The 27,940-nt window shown below is 36.6% G+C and overlaps 1 protein-coding gene across 3 annotated transcripts in view; it reads right to left on the reverse strand.

Annotated features, from left to right (window-relative positions):
- Window positions 1–325: 325 nt before the first annotated feature.
- Window positions 326–27,940, reverse strand: part of BUB1 (BUB1 mitotic checkpoint serine/threonine kinase) — a 40,104-nt gene continuing 12,489 nt past the window's right edge. For 2 of the 3 annotated variants that reach the window (XM_069494587.1, XM_069494586.1), the window contains 17 exons: window positions 26,787–26,938; window positions 22,328–22,587; window positions 21,012–21,070; window positions 19,607–19,735; window positions 19,403–19,513; window positions 18,665–18,764; window positions 17,665–17,743; window positions 16,366–16,540; window positions 14,189–14,276; window positions 11,011–11,249; window positions 9,688–9,831; window positions 4,223–4,338; window positions 3,769–3,930; window positions 3,430–3,587; window positions 3,154–3,328; window positions 2,119–2,225; window positions 326–521 (listed from right to left, as the gene is read on the reverse strand). In XM_069494587.1, coding sequence (XP_069350688.1) covers window positions 326–521; window positions 2,119–2,225; window positions 3,154–3,328; window positions 3,430–3,587; window positions 3,769–3,930; window positions 4,223–4,338; window positions 9,688–9,831; window positions 11,011–11,249; window positions 14,189–14,276; window positions 16,366–16,540; window positions 17,665–17,743; window positions 18,665–18,764; window positions 19,403–19,513; window positions 19,607–19,735; window positions 21,012–21,070; window positions 22,328–22,587; window positions 26,787–26,938 — 2,450 coding nt within the window. The remainder of the gene's footprint in view (window positions 522–2,118; window positions 2,226–3,153; window positions 3,329–3,429; window positions 3,588–3,768; window positions 3,931–4,222; window positions 4,339–9,687; window positions 9,832–11,010; window positions 11,250–14,188; window positions 14,277–16,365; window positions 16,541–17,664; window positions 17,744–18,664; window positions 18,765–19,402; window positions 19,514–19,606; window positions 19,736–21,011; window positions 21,071–22,327; window positions 22,588–26,786; window positions 26,939–27,940) is intronic. The other variant, XM_069494588.1, reaches the window with a different exon arrangement.

Here is a 27,940-nt window from a genome sequence, read left to right on the forward strand (position 1 = left end):
AAATTGAAGTCCCTTGGATATATCTAGGGAATTTTTGCTTTGTTTTGTTTTTAGCTTAAAGTAAATAGGTCAGTGTTTAAAAAGTGATTTCTAGAGAATGTTCACATCCAAATTATTCTCATGAATGTTTGTATCCCAGTGGCAGCCCAATCAGCCTGCTACATGGAGACCTTACCATGCTGTATTTTGTTGAAATATTTATATTCTGTGTGATTTTTTAAACAAACATTTACATAAACAATAAATGTGGGAAAAAAAATCAAGGTTCAAAGTGAGCACGTTAGCATTTACAAAGTGATTTCTAGGGATTGTCTATATCCAAATTTTATTTTCGCGAACGCTTATATTCTAAGAGCAGTACAATTAGCCTCTTACGTAGGGCCCTGATCTTGTTAGCATAGTGTTGTTGAAATATTTTCTTCAACTTTTGCCTTAACAAGTCCAAAGATGGAAGATGATGACAATCCGGTATATTCAACATGATGTGAAAAAATTCATTCCACATATCCAAATGAGGAAGCCTGAAGAGACAAAGCACAAATAATGGATAGAATATAGCCTTCAACACTGAGGGCAACCCACTCCCGCATCTGACTGCCACAGGCCTGGACAGTTTCATATAACTGTCCAAGCCATGTTCATCTAAACAGCTTGATGTGTAGCAAGAAAGGAAATGCTGAATGTATTATAAATAAGAGAAATTAAAGGTTCAATTAAATATCTATATATTAAATATATCTTGTTCAAAAAAAAAAAAGATTTAAGATAAGTAGTCTTTTAGCAATAACTCTTCAGTAGAAAAAATTTCTTTCTCTTAAAGAAAATCTATCTGCTTTTGGCTAGCTGTATATATACCATCCTGCCAGAATCGGATAATCTGGCCAAATGGTTCTGCGGAGCCCAACTGCACATGTGCCAGGACCAAGTAGACAGGCTGGACTGCCCAAGAGAGAGCTCGAGAGTTCATTGTCATGGTTAACAGCACAACTGCAGAATGTGGAGATAAGACACTGGAGAGAAGGCTGAGCGTAACTGAATTGTATTCCAGACAAGAAATGCAGCCCGTGATGATCAGGCCTGCTGAGGGCTGTCTGCAGGATTTTCTCTACACTGCTGGTCAGAGATGAAACTTTCTGGACCTTCGATTATGAGCAACAGAAAGAATAAAGTATTTGCTCATTATTCAGAATAAAGCATAGCAATATATAGTTGTTATACTGTTATACAAGTTTTCCTCCAGGGCCTGAACCGACCTTATTACGCAGGGCACACATTTCACAGGATCGCTGCTGGCTCTTTTCCTTTCCTTTTTCCGGGGCAGGGAAGGGGATGAGGGCCACAGAACTCCCATTTAAAATTTTTTCACAAGGGTATAAATATACATACAATCCTATTAGGCTGCGTAGGTAAGTATCCTTTTCTGTGTATGTTTTTATACCTCAAAAAATGTTAACGTGTAAGTGATATAAAGAATGTGCATGAACCAAATACTCAGCTTAAACAAAACATCACCAACAGTTTGTTCACGTGTTAGGAAAGCCACTCATGTTGATAGGAACACCTCTTGTCTACTCATGAATTTTCACTGTGATTTTATGGATGAGAAAACAGTCTTTAAGAAACTAAAGTCCCACAGAGCTGGGACTTAAAACCCTGTCCTGTAACAGCTGCCTCGTAATAGCACTTTATAATTTACAAAGCACTTTCCCATATATTATTTCCTTTGCTTCTTACAACATCTGAGAAAAGTAGGATCAGTATTACTCCTATTTACATAGACAAAAAACAAACAAGCAAAAACCCAAGTCTCAGTGACATCAGGTGATTTTTCTAAAGGGTAGAAACATTTGAGGGTGACAGGATGCCAACCACTGGGCCAGGAGCTCTGAATGATTCCACGAGGGCATCAGCTGCCCCATTTTCACAAATGGGGAGAGAGAAGTGGGGAAGCCATGGAACTGCCCCACTGTGCCCAGGTGCCCAGCATTGTATTCTGTCACTACACTGACCAAGGCATGGGTTTTCCATGTGGTGGCAGAGATCTTTTCTCTGCCAGATGAACTCAGCATTCTACTAAATTTATTCTCTTTTCACTGTAGCGTCAATGCTAATACTCGCCTTCTAAAAAGACCTTCAGGCTTCCAGACTCCTCCTTCATTTTTCACTTTCATGTAAGTGCCAAAGAGCATGCAGTATATGGTTGCAGCAACCCCAAAGTAATCAATCTATAAAGAAAATATAGACATATATGACTTAAATTTACTCATTTACACATGAGTATGTTAAGATTCTAACTTAGGCAGCAAACTAAATACTCCACAAGATTTTAAAGAATTCTGGAAACCATTTGTTCACTGATATGTCCTACCAAACATCTAAGCTTTGCTGGAGGCTTCCATGGACAGGAGACCACCCATTACTTCCTGAGGTTGCCCCTTGAAAAGCTCTGTCTTCCCGAGCTACTGGGTCCTTCTCAGGTCCTTCATTCTGTCACGGGGCAAGCACTACACTCTACTCTCTCTTCCACATGGACAACCTGGAAGTTCTCCCAACTCCCTCCGCTGGGACTCTGGTCATAGTTCTCTGACTATACTTCAAGGCCTCTTGCTGTGTGCTGAAAAGAACACTCTAGCACTGTCCACAACTACAAGACAGAAGACAACCATCTCCTAAGGCTTCACTGGCAGTACAAACATACTAGAAACAAGACCCCCACCTTTGCCCCCTATATCATGGGCTCTGGGAAAGACACAGTTCTCACCTGGGAACTGGGTAGTTGGTTTTGTTAACCCAGGTTCAAAAGTTTCCATTTATCCCAGCTAGATTCTCTTTCCTGGTCATCTAATATTCTAGTTAGTTGAAAATTTTGAAACCTTCCTTTAGGATAATAATGATCCTTTCCTAACACCTTTTGGATATGGTCATGCATCCAGTTAGAAATCTGCCTGCACCATCTATCACAGTCAAATCCACTACCTTGCCTGTGAGAGCCTCACAGGTAAACGCCCCCATCCCCCAGACCCTAAGTTCGTCTCTCCTTCAACTGCTGCTCAAGAAACCAGCTCAAACTAACTAGATCCCCAAATTCACTTTGAAAATCTGGTAAGTACAATAAAGGAAAATATTTCCAAATCTCTCTCTTTAGTTTTATACCTGGTAGTTCCATGGTCTGTTACTGAGCATCTCAATACACTGAAAACCAGATGTTTCACACTTTGCTGTGAATGTAGTTCCTTCTGGAAAAAGTTTCATATCTATACTCTGACCCAGATCAATCAGTGCCAAACCAGCAGACAAATCATCATCTTCGCTGTCCTGTTCCAAAAATCTATATTAAACACAAACAAGGGCCAGGCTGCATGAGCACAAATGACGAAAAGCTGTTAAGGAAATGGTAACAGAAGAACCCTGTAAAACCACAACACCTGCCTGTTGCCAAGTATGAAATTGTCTGGCTTAATGTCTCCATGAATGATTTCACAGTCATGCACTTGTTCCATCATGTAAAGCATTCTCATAGCGAAAGAGAGGACGAGCCCTTGAGGCATCACTTTTTCAGGGGTACTTTTGTAGAGGTTAATGGCATTCTAGAAACAATGGAAAGTGGAATCCTGAGTTAGCTGCACAGAATTAATAAAATTTCCAGTTAAAAGTTTTTCCCCTGCCCATCACTCCAATAACAGCTCCAACTACAAAAGGTATGTGTAAGGCACAAGCCAAAAACACATTTTAAATTCATGTCCCCATCATAAAAATGAATATACTTACTAATAATGTTCCATAGCTGTGGAGTTCTCCTACTAATACACTGCCATTCTGGAATAAGTGGGCAGAATAGAATTTGATAAACATGTGTTGCATAGCTGGCCTTAGTCTCTCCATCAGCTGGGTCCCAATGTAGAATTCCCAGGGGTTGGCAGGCTTCTGGACCTGCAAATCAGGTATGTGACATTCATATCCATTCTCACATTCTGAAAAATGCAAGAAAGCAACCTCTACACGAGTAAAGATGTGGGATTGACAGTGACAACAAGCGATAAATTGTTGCTGCAGAAGAGGGCTTGTTGCAAGATAATTTTAGTGGAAAGGCAATTCAAATTCCTTGTAGTTTTTGTTTTTGAATTGCTGACTACAGACATAAAACACCACTATCTTAAAAAAGAAAAACTCAAGTTCTAAAATTCATTTCTACATTGTACAAAAACCTGTTCAAGTCATTTACCTTTAAAACAAATTTCTGTTTACTTTTAGTATCATTCACATCTCCCTGGGTAGCTTCATAGACCTGGGCAAAAGCCCCTTCTCCAAGAAGGTGATGGACGTAGACCTGCTTAGACCCTTAGAAGAAACATATGTTAAAATGACAAAAAGGCTCAAAACATTAAGGACTTTATCAAAATGAAGAATTGTAAAATTATCTTGGTGTTTAAATTGCTTTTTTAATAAATAAAAATGGATATAGCTCCCTTAGGAAATGTTTTTCTAGTCTTAGATGAAAGTTAAATTATCTGCCACAGAAAAGCCCCTCACCAGACGATCTGTGAAGGAGCAAGGCAGCACTGCTGAGCTCCGAACTGTCACTTCGCTATGTGACCTTGGGCAGTTATTTTCTTTACCAGTGTTCCCATATTTTAAAGAGGGTAATGCCTGTGCTGCCTTCTTCGCAAGACTGTTGAGATGTTAGAAAGAACAACAACAACAAAAATCCTCTGCATAGCGCTAAACAAAGTTCTTTGAGGAATGAATTTCAGAACAGAATAAAAAGGGCAAAGCATAACTGTACCAATCTTTATAATAGACAATTAAAATCTTTAAAATTAAGTAAACCTTTTACTTTAGAATAGTTTTCAATTTACAAACTGTTAATTAGAAATAAGTTTGTTCAAATAATAGCAACAATGTATTCAGTGAGTATACTTACGGATAAGTTAAATGAATGACAGTAATGTTATAAAGGACAGGGGGCAGGGATAGGAATTGTTAATACTCTGTGTGAGGAATACTCTGTTATCATATATTTGGCACTACTCATGAAGTGATATAATGTTATTTGAAGATGAACTGGGATTAGATGAGAATGTATATTGCAAACTCTAGGGCAACCATTAAAAAACAAAACAAAAAAAATAAGAAAAATATAATTGCTATGCTAAGGAGAGAAAATAGAATCATATGAAATAATTAAAATCAGAGAAAGAGAATGGAAGACAAAAAAGAAACAAATAACAAGGGCAATAAATAGAAAACAGTAAAAAATAGAGTAAACATTAATCCAACTATATCAATAATCACTTTAAACATCAATGGTCTAAATATACCAATGAAAACAGAGACATACACTTTAAATACAAAAGACAGATATATTAAAAGTAAAGGGATAGAGAAAGATATACATGCTAACACTAATCAAAAGAAAGTGGGAATAGCTATATTGATTTCAGACAGAGCAGACTTCAGAGCAAAACAAAGATGAGGGATAAAAAGGGGCATTATATAATGATAAAGGGGTAACTCTCCAAGAAGACATAATGTGTATAAGCCTAACAAGAGAGTGTCAAAATACACAAGGCAAAAACTGATAGAACTACAAGGAGAAGTAGATGGATTTGCTATTATAATTGGAGACTTCAAAACCCTTCCATCAGAAATGGACAGATCAAGCAGGCAGAAAATTGGTAAAGACATGATTGAACTGAATAGCACCATCAATCAAGTGGATCTAATTGGCATTATTGGAATATTTCACTCAATAACAGAATATATATTCTTCTCAAGCACACAGGGAACTTTCACCATGATAGACCACATCCTAGACCATAAAACACAGCTCACCAAATTTAAAAGAATAAAAACCATACTTAGTATGCTTTCAGACCACAATGGAATTAAATTAGAAACCAGTAACAGAAAGATAGCTGAAAAGTGCCCCAAATACTTGGAGATTAAACACACTTCTGATTAACACATGGGTCAAAGAAGTCTCAAGAGAAATTTAAAAATGTTTTGATTGTACGACTCTTAACAATGGATCACTCGGGTTGGTAGCTCGTGCGTCGATACAGTTCGCAGCTAGCTGGAGAATTAATGTGAATTTCAGGACACACTGATCATCAACACTTCAAACACACTTGCGGCCCCAGGTTCCACCCGAGGCTACAATAAAAAAAATATTTTGAAGCAAAGGAAAATGAAAATACAATTTACCAAAATTTGTGGAATGTAGCAGAGGGAAATTTATAGCACTAAATACATATACTAGAAATGAAGAAAAATCTAAATCAACAATTTAAGCTGTGACCTTAGGAAACTAGAAAAAAGAGCAAATCTAAAATAACCAGAAGAAAAGAAATAATACGTATTATAGTAGAAATCAATAGACAAAATCAACAAAACCCAAAGCTGGGTCTTTGAAAAATTAATAAAATTAACACACTTCTAAACAAGTTAACTAAGAAAAAGAGTAAAGACATAAGTAACTGATATTAGAAATGAAAGATGAGCTATGCCTATTGAGCTCATGAATATTAAAAGGTTAATAAAGGAATATAATGAATGCCATGTCCACAAACATGAGAACCCAGATGAAATGGATCAGTTCCTTGAAAAACACATCTACCAAAGCTCACAAAGGAGAAACAGATAATCTGAACAGTCCTACATCTATTAAAGAAATTGAATCAATAATTAACCTTCCAAAACAGAAAGCAGTAGGCTCAGATGGATTTATTGGCAAAATCCAATGGATTTATTGATAAAATCCAACACCCATTTATGATGGGGGAAAAAAAAACTCTCAGCAAACTAGAAAATAGAGAGATACTTCCTCAACTTGATTAAAAAAACATGTACAAAAAGCCAATAGCTAAACATCATACTTCATGGTGATAAACTATACAGATGCTTTCTTCCTAAGATCAAGAATAAGGGAAGGACTCCCCTCTTCCATTTCTATTCAACATTGTACTAAAAGTCCTGGATAATGCAATAAGACAAGAAAAGGAAATAAAAAGTATACAGACTGGGAAAGAAAGAAATAAAACTGTCTTCGTTTGCAGATGACAGGATTGGCTAAGTCAAAAATCCCAAGGAATCAACAACAAAAAAATCTGAAACTAATAAATGATTATAAAAAGGTTACAGATATAAGGCAAATATACAAATGCCAACTGCTTTCCTATGTAATAGAAATGAACAACTGAAATTTGAAATTAAAAACACAATACTGTTAAATAAACACCAAAAAGAATAAAATAGTTTTAAATTTAATGAAATATGTACCAGATCTATATATGAGAAAAAATATAAAACTCTGACCAAAGAAATCCAAGAAGTTTTAAATAAATGGAGAGTTATTCCACGTACATAAACAGGAAGACTTAATATTGTCAGTTTTTCCCATCTTGATCTATAGATTTAATGCAATCCCAATCAAAATCTCAGCAAGTTATTTTGTGGCTATCAACAAACCAATTCTAAAGTTTATATGAAAAGGCTAAGGACTCAGACCAGTCAACCCAACATTGAAGAAGAACAAAATCAGAGGACTGGCACTACCCCACTTCAAGACTTACTATAAGATACAGTTAATTGGCCAGGCGTGGTGGCTCAAGCCTATAATCCTAGCACTCTGGGAGGCCGCGGTGGGTGGATCGTTTGAGCTCAGGAGTTCGAGACCAGCCTGAGCAAGAGCGAGACCCTCTCTCTACTAAAAAAATAGAAAGAAATTAGCTGGACAACTAAAAATATATATAGAAAAAATTAGCTGGGCATGGTGGCACATGCCTATAGTCCCAGCTACTCAGGAGGCTAAGGCAGGTGGATCGCTTGAGCCTAGGAGTTAGAGGTTGCTGTGAGCTAGGCTGATGCCACGGTACTCTAGCCCCGGCAACAGAGTGAGACTCTGTCTCAAAAAAAAAAAAAAAAAAAAAAAAAAAAATTCTGCCCTGCAAAAGGCATAAGTTAGAAAAATAAAAAGACAAGTTAGAGGCTGAGAGAAAATCTTTGCAAAATATATATCTAAGAAAGGACTGTTAGCCAAAATACATAAAGAAGTTAGTCTTCAAACTCAACGATAAGAAACTAACCAATCAATTAAAAACTGGGCAAAACATCTGGACAGACTTCTCACTAAAGAAGATATACAATGGCAAATAAATATATGAAAAAATGTTCACTATCATATATCATCAGTGAATTACAACTTATAACAATCCTGAGATATCACTATATACCTATTAGAATGGCTAAAACCCAAAACACTAATACCACCAAATTGCTGGCAAGAATGAGAAACTCTCATTCATTGTTGGTGGGAATACAAAATTATACACCACTTTGGAAGAGAGTTTGGAAGTTTCTTACAAAAATAAACATATTCTCATCATATAATAGAGCAATTACTCTCCTTGATATTTACCCAAATGAGTTGAAAACTTATGTTCACACAAAAACCTGCACACAGATGTTTACGGCAACTATATTCATGATTGCCAAAACTTGGACCAAGATGTCCTTCATTAGGTGATGGATAGACAAACCGTGTGGTACATTCATGTAATAAAAATTGCTCAGTGCTTTAAAAAAAAGAACTATCAAATCACAGAAAGACACAGAGGAACCTTAAATACATATTTGCCAAGTAAAAGAAGCCAACTGAACTACATATCGTATAACTACAACTATATGCTATTATGGAAAAGGAGAAACTATTTTGACAGTAAAAGGATCAGTGGTTGTCAAGGGTTGGGGGACGACGAGGAAGGGATGAGTAGGTGAGGCATGGGGGATTTTTAGGGCAGTGAAACTATTCCATATGATACTGTAATGGTAGATATGTGTCATCATACATTTGTCAAACCCTACAGAATGTACAACACAAAGAATGAATCCTAATGTAAACTATGGATTTTAATTAATAATAATGTATCAATATTGGCTCATTAATTGTAACAAATGTACCATATTCATGCAAGGTGTTAAGAATAAGGAAATTTGTGTGTGTTTGTGTGTGTGTGTGTGTGTATGGGGAGGCAGGTATATGGGAACTCTGTATTTTATCCTGAATTCTTCTGTAAACTTAAAGCTGCTCTAAAAAATAAAGTCTATTAATTAAAAAATTAAAAATCATATTTCGAAGTCTTGCTCCCATTGTTATCTACATCCACCCAGTTTCCCACTCTCACTAACAGTTAACCATTTTAGTTGTGGCATATAATACACACTGTTTTGCCCTTTTCATTTAACAGTATAGTGTGTTTTAGAAATCATTCCCTATGAATACAGAGTGAGCTTCCTTGTTCTGTTACAATTTTACTATAGTATTTTACTATAGAAGTGTACCATAGTATATATAGGAAATTCTTAAAAGTGGATGGCTGGGTCTAAGAGTATATGCATTTTTTATTTTGATAGACATTGCCAAATTACCTTCTATAAGTTATACAAACTATAGTCCAAACAGCAGTAATCATAATCCATAATCCTACAGTCATGGCTTAACAAAATGTTCTCCACTTAATACTATAGTTACAACTCTTCATTGGAGGTGGGAGCGGTGGGCAGAAGAGCCATACACACACATACACACACACATACACACACACACACACACACATACACACACAAGTTGCCATCAACTTGCCATAGAGAAACAAGGATTTAAAGTTATATTACATAAATAATTCTTACCCAATTGAAATTCAGTCTTGGGCTTAATGGCTGGAAGTTTACATTGCCATTCAAAAGTATTTGTATAGGAAGTCACTGGTTTAGGAAGCCCAGATAAAAGTCTGAGAATCAGTTTATCATCCCATGGGTTCTCAACACTGAAGTCTTAAAGGAATGGGAACAAAAAAAGAAATATGAATTCAGCACTCAAGAATTTTACCAAAGAAATTGTAAAGTGGAAACATTCATTAAATAAGCTTCCAAAAGCCTTATCCTTTAAAGAGCATTGATTCAAATAATAAAGAACCATTTAATATTTTCAAAAGCCAAAATTGGTAGTTATGCACAGTTCATTATTTGCCATTTTAGATCTACAACAAATTTGGATCAACATTCAGTTGTGACAAAGGGAATCAATACCAGGTGCATCTGTTCCACTCCCCTGGAACTGCTAGATTCTGTCTTTAACCAATCAGAGGTGCGTGTCTTAAGGGCAGACTTGGACATTAGTTACTTCTAATGTGTTCAAATAGACACATTCTCTTTCATGGCTTTTCTACTTATATACACAAAACACTTATACTACCTATGTGTAATCTGCATGTATGAGATATAATCTGGGTCCACAAAAAGGAAAGAATTTCTAAAGGGAAGAAAAAGGTTCTCTCCAATCTAGAATGTTATAAAAAATTCTATTAGTGGCAGTTAGCAAAGACTAATCCAACAGAGTTAACATTTAGTTAATGCTAAGCATGTGCAGTACACTGTTGTGAGTACTTTAGGTTTATTAACCTGTTCAGTTCTTACAATAAGCCTCTACGGTAGGTACCCGCATCAGCGCTACTCTAGAGAAAAGGACAGAGTGGTACAGAGAAGTGAAATAATCTTGGCCAAGATCACATGACTACTTAGGTAGGGGAGCTAGAATCAGAACCTAGGTAGTCTCTCTCCTGCATTGTGCTTTCTTAACCACTATGCAAGACTATAACATGAAGGGTGGGGGTGGGGGATGGGAAGTTGTCTCTACCTTTGAGCAAGCTTCATTCAGTTTACTTTTCTATAATACAGGGATAACAGTATGAGATGCCTGGCACATAGTAGGTTCTCAAATTCTACCTCCCTCTTCCAATAGTAGTTATTTTGATACCTTCTAAAATGAATTGATTTGCCCTTCAAATATGCTATTGTTATACTACATTGTGATGGAGATATGCAAGTTTTGTCTGAATTCAACGACATTTGTTCTATTCCAAGACATTCAAGTCCCCATTCTTTGAGCCTCTTTCATAGAACAGCTTTCCTCATGCTATTGTCCTTAGTCAAGGGCAAAACATCTGTTCATACCTGGAGCATCGACATTCCCAAGTGAATCCGTCTGCATCCGTTCTGCTTGGAGCCCAGCAACAGCATCTGGTGGATCCTCCGCTATGGCAATCTCAGTGTCTGTGAGCTTACAAGCCTCAAGGCCTCGCTCTGCCTCACGGGTGAGTACACCACCTGCAGCAGGCTGGTTCTGATGGAGTAAGGATGCTGAATACATGTCAGAGGGAAATGCTTGTTTAGGGCTTTTCTCTCGAATTGGACTGGATGTGTGAAAGAGATAAAAAGGAAACAAAAATACCGCATGATTAGAAGCCTGCTGGATTTGGTCACATAGAAGTCTCACAACATAGTTTCCTTTTCATTTTAGGAATAACATTTCACAATAGCCTCACGGACTAAAAGGTGATTAAAGCATTTTCTTTAGACAAACAAATATATGAAAATATACATCTAGTACTATATAAATAGAAAAAGAAAATTAAAGACGTGGTAATATATTAAATAGGTGAGGTGATACATTGGATATTCTTTAGTAGGAAATGTGGGGAGGAATGAGTTTATTTCTCCAACCTGCATTGAAGCAATGCTAGTATATTCAAGACCTAATACTTAACTTTATTCTGAAGACGGCTTTCGTCTATAACATTGAAACAAACAGAAACTGTCAAGAACAATCTAACAACTTAACACTCCAGTACATTTCCAAATATACAGGCATGTGCCACACAATGACTATTTGGTCAACAATAAATAGCATATACAGTGGGGGTAGCGTAAGATTAAAATGGAGTGGAAAAACTCCTATTTCCTAGTGACATTTTGATGATCCTGACCCTTTGTAGGCCTAGACTAATGTGTGTGTTTCTTAGTTTTTAACAAAAAAGTTTAAAAAGTAAAAAATAAAAAATTTAAAACATAGACAAAATGCTCATAGAATAAGGATATAGAGAAAGAAAATACTTTTGTACAGCTGTACAATGTGTTTGTGTTTTAAGGTAAGTTATTACAAAAGAGTAAAGCAATTAAAAAAATTAAAAAGTTTATAAGTAAAAAAGTTACAGTAAGCTAAGGTGAATTTATTACTGAAGAAAGAAAAACATTTTTAATAAATTTAGTGTAGCCTACGTGTACAGTGTTTATAAAGTCTACAGTAGTGTACAGTAACGTCTTACACTTTCACATTCACTCACTGCTCAATGACTCACCTCCACTCATGGTAAGTGCCCTAATTGGGTGTTCCATTTATCTTTTTATTTATCTTTTATATTGTATTTTTTTTTACCATACCTTTTCTATGTTTGGATACACAAATGTTTACCATTATGTTACAACTGTCTACAATATTCAGCACAGTAACATAATGCACAGGTTTTTAGCCTAAGAACAATAGGCCATACTATATAGCCTGGATGTGTAGTAGGCTATACCATCTAGGTTTGTTTGCATAAGTACACTCTATGATGTTCACACAATGATGCAAACACCTAACAATGCATTTCTCAGAATGTGTCTCTATTGTTAAAAAATACATGACTGTATATGGAAGTATATGTGTATATATGTTTATCCACACACATGGTAGATCCTTAGTATTCATGGATTTAATATTTGTGAATTCACCCACATGCTAAAATTTATTTGTAAGCCTCATGTCACTCATGGTGATTTTGCAGTCATCTGCAGATACACAGAGTGACAAAATATCTGGTCACCTAACACATTCCCAACTCAGACTGAAAAAGGTGACGTTCAGCTTTCTTGGTTCAGCTCTCATATAAACAAGTGTCCTTTTCGTGGTATACTTAGTGACATGTTTTTCACATTATTGTGCTTTTGTTGGGTGATTTTGCTGTTGAACATGATCTCAAAGTAGAGTGCCTAAGTGCTGTCTAATGTTCCTGAGCACAATCTACGATGTGCCTTACGGAGAAAATACACATATCAGATAAGCTCCATTCAGATATGAGTTACAGTGCTGTTGGACGTGAGTTCAATGTTAAGAAATCAATAATATATATTAAATAAGGTGTCTTTAAACAAAATGTGACCAGAGGCTCACAGGAACCAAAGTCTGTATTCCCCCCAGGCATAATGTGGTTCAGTATTCACTAATTCAGTATTCACAGTGACTTCATAGAACAGAACTACAGTGAATAATGAGAATCAACTGTGTATATATCTCCACATGTACACAGTCCCACATCTATATCCATCTATACACAAATATTTAAATATATATTTTTACACAAATAAATTTATACATGTATTTTCATACATTGATACTATCAGTTGTCACATTTTTCCTGTGAATTTTTTCAAATAAACTGTTGTAATAATTTCAAGAAATGTTGCAAAGATAATAAAGAATTCCTACACACTTCTTACCCAATTTCTGCTAATGTTATCATCTCCTATTACAATGGCACCTGTGTCAAAACTAACAAACTAACATTATTATATTACTGTTAACTAACCTGCAGACTTCATTCAGACTTGACCACTCTTTCCACTGCTATTCTTCTTTTGCTCCAGTATCCAAGTCCTGGATACCAGGTTGCATTTAGTTTTCATGTCTCCTTACTCCTTTCTCATCTGTAAGTTTCTTAGTTTTTCCAAAACTTTGACAGTTTCGAAGAGTACTGGCCAAGTATTATGTAGAATGACCTTTAATTTGGGTTTCTTTGATGTTTTTCTCATCAAGTACTGGCCTGATATGTCAAGTGCTTGGGTTCACTGCTGTATTTATATACACAGAGAGTACCTTCTACTTAAAGCTGTGAGTCCATAAAAAACTTTATCAGCCTTTAAGGGTTGGAATTAGGTATTCTATTAGAGTTTAAAAAGCAAAGCTAGGCCAGGCAAGGTGGCTCAAGCCTGTAATCCTCCCACTCTGGGAAGCTGAGGTGGGAGGATGGCTTGAGGTCAGGAGTTTCAGACCAGCTTGAGCAAGAGTGAGACCCCATCTCTACAAAAATAGAAAACTTAGCTGGGCATGGTGGCATACACCTGCAGTCTCAGCCTGGGAGGCTGAGGCAGGAGGATCACTTGAGCCCAGGAGTTTGAGGTTACAGTGAACTATGATGATACCACTGCACTCTAGCCAAGGCAACAGAGCGAGACTCTGTCTCAAAAACAAAACAAAAACAAAGCTAGAATAGAAATGGAGAGAACAACAGAACCACATAAATCCTCACAATACCCGAATTTTCTGTTCTTTGAAGGTACCGCTACATTTTCTTCACAGGAATCCAAAGTCACATGGGTGTACTGTTTCGCTACCACATTTTCTGAAAGATACAGAAAATTAGAGACAAGACAAATTATATGCACATATGTGCACAATACACACCATCTGATATAGCTGCAAACTCTCGGATTTCTTTTGACACTAACTTTCACTGTAATTCCAAAATAGTGTTCCATGGTAAAATGTGTAGTAAGATTCAAAAATGGGGGGGGGGGGGATCACTTTAAAAATCTACTACTAATATATGTGAACATTTCAATTCTACATCTAATCCATAACAATCCTTTAAGAAAGCAGGGGTCCAGAGAGTGGCAGTCCACTGTGTGCAGGATGACCAGACCATGGAGGTTACTGGAATGGATGGCAGGGTACACCCAGCTTTAGGAGAACCTAAGACAAGGACATGGAAAGTAAAAGGCTACAATGCTCTGGAGGGCGGATATTTTTGTGTCTTTCAGTTTAACATGTTTTAGTCAATCATTTAGCATTTAGTTGACTGAAATGATTTCATGTTTAAACCAGAAAGCAATCTGGCAAAACTTATCATTTCCTATAACTTAAAAAAAAAAACAAAAACAAACAAACAAAAAAACACCTATCTACAGATAGATACATAAACTAGATAGGGCAGAAATATAGAATGAACTTCTACCAAGTGATGCTAACACTATACACAGCTGAGTATTACACTAGATTAAGTTTTATCAGATATTCCCTCATTAAACAGGTGCTAATACTTTTTTAGCACTAGAACATTGGCTTCTGTTTACAGAACCAAAGTGGCAAAATACTCTAAGAATAGCCAATATTGACTCTTTGGACTAAATAAACTATCTTTTGCAAATGGAAAAGGCTTTTTATTTTATTAAAGTGTCAAGCTTGTGATGGTGCCTAACAATTGTTCAAGTTTCAACAAAACTCTCCTTTAAGATTCAGGAAAGAAATTTAACATGCTGGATTAGCACTCTAAGAAATTCTTAGTCAAGAGACCAGGCGTGGTGGCTCATGCCTGTAATCCTAGCACTCTTGGGAGGCTGAGGTGGGAGGGTTGCTTGAGGTCAGGAGTTTAAGACCAGCCTGAGCAAGAGCTGAGACCCCATCTTTACTAAAAATAGAAAAAATTAGCCTGTAGTCTCAGTCACCGGGGAGGCTGAGGCAGGAGGATCGATGGAGCTCAGGAATTCGAGGTTGCTGTGAGCTAGGCTAATGCCATGGCACTCTAGCCTGAGTGACAGAGCAAGATTCTGTCTAAAAAAAAGAAATCCTTAGTCAAAAATGTCTAGGTCTACAGGCTCAGAATTCACATTAAAATATACTTCCATCTACAGAAGTTAAATTCTTTGGCAGTTCTTCCTTATTGTTTTGGCAAACAACTGCTATTTTTAATATACAGTCAGCCCTCTGTATTCACAGATTCTGTAGGGTGAACTATGGGACTTGAGAATCCATGTAGAGTTTGGTATCTGCAGGGGTTCCTGGAACCGAATACCCGTGGATACCAAGAGATGACTGTATATTTTGTAGGTTGGTACTTAATAGCTAACAACTTCATGTATTAGGGTTTAATTCTGATATATAAAGATCTTTTATATATATAGGGAGATAGATTTGGAAAGAGGTAGAAATAAGGACTACTTGTGATTTTATCATTATTCTCAAAGTCAGATCATGACAAAAAAAAGAAAAATTAAGACTTTCTGAATATAGTACTTGTAAAATTTGTAGACACACATCAAGAACTAAAATTGGCAATTTGTTACTCTTATTAAATTAGAAAATATAAATGTTCATTATTTTTAGCATTCAAATAGTTTAATCTGTCTGTAGTGACCTTTTTGTTTGTTGTGAAACAAAATAAACATACCCTGCACAAATGGGTTAAATTTTATTTGCCTTTAAATGCTTCTATAGATTTTTTCCCCTGTACTACCTATAACCTAAGTTATTACACATTTTAAAAATACACAGATTTTATGAAAAAAAAAAAATAAGTGAAAATATAATGAATGGATTTTAAGTTTCTTCTTTAATGATTTTAAAACTTCCCATTTAGAATTTTCAAAAAGAAAACTCATACCGAAACGATCAAAGTAAGTGAAAGACAGACATTAAAATAGTGTAACACACACCTTTATCTTCTAGAATGTGCACTGACTCTGCCGGAAGTTTGTGGAATGGTGTAGATGCAAGCTGCGCAGCACGTGTAAAGTCTCCTGAGCTCTTAGGACTGGGTGCCAGGGTTTTGTTGCAGCGAATACCCCATACAGTTGAATCATCCAAAAACTCTTCAGTGTGAGGCACTTCCTACAACAGAGGATGAACTGAAAAAAAGCAGCAATCTCCCCGTTTTGTCCATGAAATCTTACATACTAACACATTAAGATTAAAAAAAAATGAGGAATTAAAAAAGAAACAGATGTAACCTGGTTCACACACAGCCAAGGACATCATGGCTCTGCTCTTTCCCCTAGAATGGTGATACTTCATCTTTAATGCATACCAGTGGTGTCACATTGAAACAAGGGCCACATTTTTGTTTTCAATTTTTATACTTTTTTTTAATTTGAAAAAAGCCAAGATTTCCAGAAGAGTTACAAAGGTAGTATAGAATTCCCATATCCCCTTCACCAAGCTTCCTCTATTATCCACCCTGGCACATTTATAAAAATTAAATAATACTATTAAGTATAAACTATTTGGATTTCACCATTTTTCCAGTAATGTCCCTTTTCTATTTCAGGATCCAATCTAGGATCCCACGTTACTCTTCCTTGTCACATCTACTTAAGTCTCCTTGAGTCTGTTACTGTCTATTGGTCTTTCCTAGTCTTTCTTGCACTGACACTTTTGACTACTGGTCAGAAAGGGACTGTGTAGAATGTCCCTCTAATTTGATGTTTTCTCATAATTAGACTGGGGTTCATTACATCATATTAGGGAATTCTGTCCCTCTAATTTGATGTTTTCTCATAATTAGACTGGGGTTCATTACATCATATTAGGGAATTCATGCCATCAACACAACTTATTCCTGGTGAGGTTAACCCATTGATTAGGGGGAATCTGCAAAGTTTCCCCACTATACACTGTTTTTTCCTTTCTCTATTCCATTTGTTAGAGGCAAGTCACCAAGTCTAGACATACTCCAAGGGAGATGAATTAAATTTCAACTTAAAGAATTTGTGGATAAATGTTAAATCACCACAGTAACTGATACATAATTTTGATGAGACACTTGGAGACTACGCATATACTTTGTTTCTTCTTAAGTAATTATTGAAAATGTTCTGAAAGTATCATTTTCATATACTGTATTTTTCAGCGCAGTTTTATATACACCGTATCATTTGACTGGTGTATTCACTTGGTAAAATGAAGAGGAAAGAGTTGTAAGACCCATTTTACAGATGAAATAGAGATTTGCTTACATTTGGTTTTGAAGGAAATCTGCTGATAGAGCGTTCTCCAAAGGTTCTGGCTCCCACTTTATTTTTAGGCTGCGGTAATCTAAGGAAAGATTTGGAAAATCATAAATAGTAAAATATGCTAAGGAAGTAAATGTTATCACTTGAGTGTTTGAAAAATTCTCTACTTATTCTATTTAATGAGCTAATATTTATATAGATATTCCTTTTACAGCAGTTCTGGCAAAACTTGAGTGCAAAATGAATTAACCAGACTGTATATATAAGATGGCCTATCGTTACTTAAGTGAGGGTGAAAAATACAAAAATTTCTGTTATACTGAGTTATAACTTTTAGGAGCAAAAGTATTAGGGCCATGGCCAGTAGAAAGCCATGAATGCCAACACATTTTATTTCTTATGTTCAGTGCTTGGTCTAGCTATATAATTCCTCTCGGAGCTGGCCATGCCCTTTCTCCTTTCTATCTCAACATGAATTTCTTGCATATCAGGATACCTTTAATTCACACTGACTTCGCTCTTTCCACGGTTTAAACTATTCATAGTGAAACAGCTACACCACTCTACTCCCAGATACAGTTAATATAATGGCCTTCAGCCTAAAAGCACATTCTCTCTGCAGTATTACCCAATCAATATAAGCCACTTCCTTTTCTACTTTATCAGTCCTGCAAATATAAACAGCATGTACAGATACCTGTACTGGTGAATTCATTCACATTTAATACCATTGCACATGCATGGAATCCCTCAGTTTTCTGCTAATTTATAATCACACTGTTTTTCTTTTTCAACACATACTTTTGCTATGGGAGGTCTGCTCTCTTAGAACTCCTGCAGCACTGTAGATCTGGAGAAGATCTTTAGGAGCACACTCCTGGTCACATGGTCAAAAGCCTCATATGGCCATTTGATTGGCAGTCCACATTCTGTCCCCACCACCCCACCACCTCAAGTCCCAGAGGAACCTGTGCAGCATCCCACTAACTAGATGTTTGTTTACCCATAATTTTCTTTGTTTCCATCTTCAAACACAGAAAAAGTAGATGACAAAGAAGAGATAATCTTATTGACTCCCCAAGCCCCAGAAGACCTTGCATTTTCTGCAATAGAATAAAAAATAGCATTTAATTACTGTACTAGGAAAAAACACTATGCTTTATGCTAAACTTCAACTACAAATAAGAAAAAGAAATAACAACTTACAGAAAAGAACTGATATCAGCTTTTCAAATACTAGACCATAAGTCACTTTGTAGTGAGATGAAGTGACTTAACCATGGTCACAGTGTCTAGCACTCAAGCACCAGGTGGTGAGCTCCTGCCTACATATCAGCATGGTGTTAATCATTCTCCTAAACCTACTTATCTTTATCCTGGTCTTTGGCTTCTGGACAAATGTGGGCTAGCTGCCTGCCTCCAACACTCTGCCCTCAGCCATTCCTCTACCCAAAAGGCTCAGGTCACAACTCAAGCACTCAGCCCTTCCTGGCCATTCCTATCCATGGGGGTTTTGTCCTTCTTTAGCACTTACTATTTTTTTATTTTTTAAAACAAAGCAAATCTATCACACATATTGAGTACTTTGTCAAGCACCATCATATTTTTATTTCATGCATTCCCTGCCCTTTTGTGACTATCTAATCAAGGGCAGGCCACATCTTGTATAATCTTTGATATTTCCTGTGATAACCACCCACAATGTTATGCACTTAATAGCTTTTAGATAAATTGTTATTACTTTGAAACTGGGCTTCAAATGCATCTTCATTTTGATCTAGAGATTGCCATTCATCTTTGTCATCAGAAATATCAGGAAGTGTAGGAGCCTGAAACATATTCATGATGAAACCTTAAAGAACAGAAAGAATAGCTGTAAACAGGTTGCAAAAGAACATTCATCAATTTGGTGTCAGGTGCTATACACTCAGATAAAATGCTTTACCTAATGCTTCTTTTGTGTGCACAGTGGGTGACGGCTGCCCCTTGGATGGTGTTGCCTGAACCATTCCCAGTGATGTGTTTGGAGTTGTGTGAAAAGAACTTGTGTTAGCAACCTTATGTGTTTCACACCCTAGTAAAGAAATGAGGACAAAACGTAGTATCAGTAGACAAATCCGAATAATTGAGAAGGCACACAGTGTAAGTAACTTACTAAAATTAAACCACTTTGTCATTCTCAATAATTATCACTATGGACTTCATTATAGTGCTTTCATAAATTTCATTACTATCTTTATAACAGTCCTCTGAGGTAGGTAAGGTGAGAATTATCCTTTTATAGAAAAGGAAATGAAGGCTCAAAGAGATTAAGTGTTTGGCCTTAGATCATACCAGATTAGCAGCTTTGTCATAAATAGTACCCTTAGCTCCACTGTATCCAAAGCATGATATAAATCTTAAGACCAGCTGTCCCTCTCACTCAGCTGGAGTCAGACATGGCGTATAAGGCTCTGCACAGCCTGGGCCCTGTTTGCTTAGGCCTCACCTTCCTCCTACACCTGCTCACCTCCCTGTACTGGCCTTTTTGCTGTGCTTAGAACACGTCATGGATATTCCTGCCTGAGGGCTCAATACTTGATATTCCCTCTGCCAAAACAGGTTCCCCAAGTTAGCTGTATGGTAGCTCCTTATCACCTTCTCTGAAATTTCAACCTCCAAACTCTAATAACACTTCCTTCCCCCTATGTGTGGGTGAGGCTTTTTGTCCTTGACTATATCGCTAATTATCTAGAACAGTGCCCAGCACCTAGAGAGCATGCTCAGACTACATCCCTAATTATCTAGAACAGTGCCCAGCACCTAGAGAGCATGCTCAGTACATCTTGGTTCAATGAATGAGTCTTCAGCTGTTTCAAACAGCCCCGCTACCCACTAAATTATCAGTGGAAAGGATGTCCCAGTCACACAGGGGAAAAAAGTGAATGCCTAATCTGTGTGTTTTATTTTATTTACAAAACCTACCTTCTATGCAAATACCTCTAACAAAGTAGTACCAAATAATAGTGTAACATTCCTAATTAACCTTTGGATCACCTTTCGTACCTAACATACTGGAGATAACTCTTATTTTGGATTAATTTGCTGAGAAATTTAATAGAAAAGTTTTCACAAATTAAGTTTTCAAAGGAGTCTAAACTAGTAAGATGTGACTAACAAGTGGATTTCTACATTTCTTTGAAATGGTGCAGGGCTTAAATAACCCCTACACTCTAAAAATAGGAAAGCTAACACTCAGGGTCATTAAGGTCTGAAGGCTTCAAAAACCCCAAGCCAAAAACAGACCTCTGAGCAACCCGGAGGAATCTGGCAAACAGGTCAGAAACAAATTTATTATAATTAAACATTACCTTCTTTTATATCTGCTCCACTCTGTGGCTTGAACTCATGAGTACTTTTATTCACACATCTGGAAGAGAAAACTTTTGAGACACACTAAAGAATAAAAATGCCTGACACATTAGAATTTTTACCTAACTCTCAAGAAATTAACAGTGAAAAAAAAAATCAGTCAAAAATTATAAGCCTGTTGTTATGGAACTTCTTAGGTGTCTAGTATAAGTAAATGAAATGTTTTATTTTTCCTTTCAGCTTCTTTTCAGGAAAAGAATTCTCACAGAGAAAGGTTAGATACTAAAATATTTGTGTGACACAGTGATTACAGAGATAACCATCTCTATATGTGGTAGGGCAGGACAACCGCTTCCCTCATTGAAATGATCCCATTTATTAAGAGGTTAAAGGGCTAAACTCAGCTCCAGGCACTGGGCACCCAACACAACTAACTAGAGTCGGGATAGGGGAGGCACTGGTGTGCTTTGGCTGTGCAGGACACCTTTCTGGCGATTAGCCAGCAGCCACAGCATAATGTCCTCCAGACTTTAAAAATAACAGTTGTCAAGAAAGAAAAAAAGGCACACGAACCATTTATATCACAGCTTGCTTTAAGTACACTTGAGGTAGTGGGCCTCCTAGGTCTATTTAATATTGCTAGAATTCCCTTAATGAAGCCTTTTAAGATGTAAAGTATAGAGTGAAAAGCACTTTTAATTTTACAAATCCCTATAAAAACATGAGTTAAAAGAGAGCCGAAGTGACTAAAGGTAAAAATTCAAATAAAACAAGTGATGTGACATTAATTATAATTTCTGAAATCTAGAAAAATCCCTCAAAATCGGGGGGAAAAATCTCTAGTGCAGTACAGAGGTAGATTTTGGCATATAGAGACATGGGTATTAATCCCAAACTGCTCCCTTAGGAAGACAGAAGGAATATAAGAACACACATCAAGTAACTGTCTGGATAATAACAATCCCTGCAGGTATTTAGCCAAAGCCAGTAAACAAAGGCAATTTCACCTCAACACCTGTATACTCATCAGTTACAAACACATTGTTGACGTTAAGGGTATTAAAATTTTTTAATTTGAGAGGATAGTATAAAGTAAAACAAATACTGTAAAAGAAGCAGTGAATAAGTTAAGTCTGAAGGATTGGGGACAATATTTTGGTAACTTGCTTTTTCAACACTATACCTATCTAAAAATTATTTTAAAAAGCAGGAGTTATTCATCTTTTACGTACTGCTCTCGATAATACAGGACATGTAAAGAAGTTGACAGACGCCATTGACATCACTGTCTTCTCTAGGACTACTTTCAGCTTACCCAGGATCTCTTCCGGCCACCGCAAACATGGAGTCTGTCACTGACTGGGCTGTGAAAGGAACAGGAGGAGGTATGCTCTGGCTGATGGCTGGGGACACCAAAGATGCAGGAATAGCATTTGTCTTAAGAGGATCAACAGGAGGTGCCTGTCTTGGGTTCTCTCTTATGTTCGTTGAGGTCTGCTGATTGTTGGCTGGTAGACACGGAGCTCTCAGCTCCTGCTGGGAGCCTACACTTGGCCCCATACATGCTGGATTAACCTTTCATATTAAGCAAACAAATAAAAACAAAACCATGAAGTCCAGAACATTACTAATCAGGCATTATAGCTTTTCAAAGCATAACATCTGCCTTCAGTAGACTCCTTTCCTCATGGAGTGTCCCCTTACCTCCTTCAGGTATTCTGACATGAATAGTCAACAACAAAAAATACTCTACATAATGGATGCCTCGTAGCTTCTTAACCACAGACACAATTGGCAGCTCATATGTCTAACCGCTGAAATAACCAGCTTCTACATTTGTATCAATATTTAGGTATTGTCTTATTTCTCTTTACTCAATCTTGGGAAAAGACCAACAAATCAAAGTTATCAAATGCTCATAACGTTGTTCCTTCCATTAAAATACCCTTGGTAACCATTTTCTCTTTGAAGAATAGGAAACACAAATATAAACTGCAATAATATCTGCCACAAAAGCATGTCTCACAATCTCACAACAGGAAGGAATAACAAGCTCTTTTTTTTTTTTTTTTGAGACAGAGTTTCACTCTGTCACCCAGGCTAGAGTGCTGTGGTGTCAGCCTAGCTCACAGCAACCTTAAATTCCTGGGCTCAAGCAATCCTCCTGCCTCAGCCTCCCAGGTAGCTGAGATTACAGGCGCACGCCACCACACCTGGCTAATTTTTTCTATTTTTAGTAGAGATAGGGTCTCCTTGCTCTTGCTAAGGCTGGCCTCCAACTCCTGAACTCAAGCAATCCTCCCGGCCTCGGCCTCCCAGAGTGCTAGGATTACAGGCTGAGCCACCTTGCCTGGCCAACAAGCTCTTAATTTAAAATCTTTGCTTTGCTACTCACATCTAGGTAAGCTTGTAATTGTATACATTAATGTTACAAAGTTAAAAGATAGAGGAGTTAATTCCTTACCATATGAAAGTATTCTTACAAATTGTTAAAATAAACACCAAACATATAGCGCAATAATATTTCACAGAAAAATGGATAAAATATAAAAAAGTTCATGCTCACTCATCATCATAAAAGAAAATTTAAAATGACCTACACCATTTTCTCACCTATCCAATTAGTAGAGATTAAAAATAATCACAGTCATCAATTCTCAAGAAATATTTTGAACAATAATCAGAGACTTTCCCTACCAGATATCAAAACATACAAGAAAGCTGAAGTAAATACACAATATGGAATCATCAAGAATAGATTTATTGACCAAAAGTGTAGATATTTTAGAATTGGATCTTTTATATATATAAAAATTTAGTACACAGTAAAGATATTTTAAATCAATGGGGAAAGACTGAGCTGGTCAATGAATGATTTAGGGACAACTGGAAAAACATTTGGAAGATATATCCTTATGCCACCCATACACAGAAATAAGCTCCATAAAGGGAGACTTCTAGTTAAGGACAGTGGTTTAAACATGTGCTTTATCAGCTACTCCCTCTGAAAACCTCACCAAAATGACAATAAAGGAATTCTGACACCTAAAATAGCTGTGGAGGAAGCTAGGGATGATGTGTCCCTTATCTCTAGAGGTTCAGAAATCTGCAATACTAGATACATCTAAGAATGGAAGTGAAGGTAGAGCTGAAAACAGGAACGTGGTAAAAGTTTAGTCTGTCCAAAAAGCAGATTCTGAGACCCATTCTCACAGATGCATGCAGGGGGTGATTCCCCACGCCTGGCCTAGCAGCAAACTGGGTTTCCTTCCTGGAGAAACAATCAAAAGGATTCGGGACTAGGGTGAGGGTGGTGGCAATAGATACTGCACGAGAAACAAAAGGACTGAGTCAAGCTACTTACTGAGCACTGGGACCTCTGGCCCCTCTCCTTGGCTCCACAAATGCTAGCAGCCCAGGTGTACGCTCTCATATCAAAAGGTTCTGCTCTTGGGAATCTATCTGCCCAAAATAACAGACACCTCCCTGTGAAGCTGGCCAGTCACCAAGCCCCACTGACACACCTACAGCTTCCAACCAGCCTTCTCAGGCCTGCTCTTGGATGAGGACACAGCAGAGATCACCAGACACCTCATTATAAGCTTTCAACATGAAGGACAAAGATCAAAACAAACGACACATATGAATGGGAAATCAAGGATTCTGGGACAGGAAAAAAAAAAACCATTAATATCCTCAGACTAAGAGGTTAAGATACTATATTCACAAAACAAGATTATTCTATGAATATGAAGCTGAATTCTATGAATATGAAGCAGCTATGAAAATGAGCATACCTAATAAAAAAGCGACACTGATCCTAAAATTACATCAGAAATAAAAGAATTTAATAAGAGGGCAATAAAAAGTTAAGGAAATCTCCCAGAAAATTAGGGGAAAACAAACAGATAAAGATAAAAAAAGGTGAATTAGATTAGTCCAGGATAGCCTAACAGAGAACATGTAGGGGAACAAATGATCAAAAACAAAAAACAAAACCCCAAGAAAATCCCCCAGAACTGCAAAACTAGAACACTCAACTACTAAGGGTAATGGATGAAAAAGATAAACACCAATTACATTATGTCACAACACTGGGGAAAAAGCTGATCCTATACACCTCCAGAGAAAACAACAAAGTCACATTCAAAGAACCAAGAATCAGAACAACTGGGCTTCTCCACACCAAGAGTGGAAGCCAAAGACAACGGAGGAGTGCCTTCGAACATTCTGAGGGAACATGAATTCCTTCTGAGAACACTGTGCCCAGCCAAAGTATTAACCAAGTGTGAGGGTAGAATAAAGATGCTTTTACACATGCAACAGATCTCAAAAAACAAATCCCTTAAACATGCTTTTTTCAAAAAAAAAAAAAAAAAAAAGCCACCAGAGAATGTGCACCTTCAAAATGGGGACAATAAGGAGGAACAAAGGCATGGGAACCAGGAATATACCACAGGAGAAGAGCTAGGGAGGAGAATTTCTTAATAATTTCTTGCAACTGTCCAGGGAAAACATAAATTAAACAAGAAAATAAATCCAAATAAATAAAATGACCCAATAGAAAAATGGACAAATCCATCAAAGCCAATTTAAAGAAAAAAAGACAAACAGCCACTACATACATTCGAAAAAAGTACAAATTCAGCTGTAATTAGAGAAATTACAATCAAGTGCTTGAAAACATTTAGTATATCTAATGTTAGCCCAGTGCATAGAAGAAACATACTTTTATACACTATTAATGTGACTACACAATGGTAAGTCTCTAGAGAGCAGACTGACTATTTTAGGTGCATAAACTTCAAAGGCAGTTATTCTACTTCTATCTTTTCTAGAGATATAACTCATATGTCCAAGAATCCTCACGGTAGCATGATTTGTAACAGTTTCTACTGGACGCATGCCCTTTTATAAGGTATGACAGAAGACTGTGCTGCAAGTAGAATGAGTTAGATCTCCATGCAATAATAGTAAAAGATCTATAAGATGTGTTAGGTAGAAAAAGCAGGAGATAAGTCTTATTTATGCAGAAACTTCAATTGTATTCATATTTATGTGTGTTCATGCACAGTAAAAGTCTGGAAAAATACAAACAACAGCAGTAGCAATAAAGATATACAAATACACACATCTATATATACATACACACACCTTTCATTCAATTTTTTAAAAACCATCATATAATCACGTGTTTTTATAATTATCAAAATCTGTAAGAAAAGAGGATGTTTTATCTTCATGGTATTCCATGTCATAGACATATACCATGTGAAAGATTAGGCAACCATTACACAGCTTAATTTATTCCCAATCTCCTTGTCCACTAAATACTTCTTGTAAAACAATCAAGAAAATATATGTGGCTCCAACACACTCACTACCTTTCCTCCTTTCCAACATGAAATGGCAAACAGAAAATACATCTAGATGACAAATTAATGAAAGGATTATATTCAAATTTTCACTACATAATACACCATCATTGTACACAAAACAGAAAAGACTTTATTAAATAATTAACATAGGAATACACAAACATGTACACATACATACACATATCTAAAATGTACTACCCAATCTGTTTTGTAACTTCCTTCTCTCATTCTACATTTTGAACATCTTTCTGCATCAAATTATGTTAAAATTTCAGAAAGTTCCTTTTTAAATTAAGATCAGAATTAACTCTAAAAATAGTACACAGAAAGAAACACATCAACACTGCAATTACTGTTGCTGGGCATAGGATGCCTCAGTGAAGAGCACGTACATACCTCAGACCTTTCCTGGATAGCAGGCAGGTCCTCATGGGATGTTTCTACCACTTGATGCAACTTCTTATGAAGTTCATCCATTTTCTGTTTTAATAGTTGTTCTTCAAAAGCATTTGCTTCTTTCCTTTTCATATAATGTCTGTCTTCATTTACTTTAGGAAAGATAAAATATGGATTGCATGCGAAACTTAAATTCAGGTGATCAGAGGAACACATGCAAAATCAGGAAAAGGTTATATTCTAGGACAATTTCTTATATTAGTCTCTTCCATGTTTATTAGGTTTTAGAACTGAAACTTGTATTACCTGTTAATTATAATTTTTACCTGCCCTCAACATGGTTACTATTAAGTTCAGTTATTTTAAAAAATTTACATGTTGATTAATACTTGTTAATAGCACAGTATAATACTAAACACTGCTTATAAAACAATTATGACTGTGTAAATAATTTGAAAATGATTTTTCACTTTTAGTTTTTAAAAGATATAAATTTCTAGGGACTTTGTAAGAGGTAAAGGGTACTAAAAGGTCAGGGCATCAAGTACACTGTGGTTAGCCTCACTTCCAGTAACTGGTTAACAGAGCCATAGCACAGACAATTCAGAGTCTGGCTTGAGGCTGCAGGTCACTGGAGTGTGAAAGAAAAATGCACCTATGCCCGGCACAAAATGGGTCCTCCACTGAGTGTTAACTATTTTCTCTGTTGACAACCGATTATGAAAAGTAATGAACAAAAAAGAAGGGCTCAGAGAGTGGCTATAGTCCAAATAATTTGGACAGTATAAAAGCCCTGAGTGGAACAAAGATTCATTTTCCTCTCTCCAAGGCCCATGTTGTTTCAGGAAAGCCAAGTGCAAACACTGGTGTTAAGGCACACAGCTTTCCCTGTGAGGAACAAAACTTGATTCACAAATAACATGGCACTTCAACCAGAGAACTCCTGAATGTTTTATTTGTATTAATAGTTGGTGCTGATTTTGGAAAAGCTCTTCTGAATTTCAGTTCCTAACTTAATCCTTTTACAGTACAAATAACTGACAGGTTTAGAATTACTATATACAGATCTATTTCACCAAAGCTAAGGTGACAATGGTATAGATACTTACTTTAGTGCTCTTTCAACTATGAGCTTTGCTGTCAAGACATCAATT

This window comes from Eulemur rufifrons, chromosome 19, assembly GCF_041146395.1.
Source record: "Eulemur rufifrons isolate Redbay chromosome 19, OSU_ERuf_1, whole genome shotgun sequence".
Lineage (NCBI taxonomy): Eukaryota > Metazoa > Chordata > Mammalia > Primates > Lemuridae > Eulemur > Eulemur rufifrons.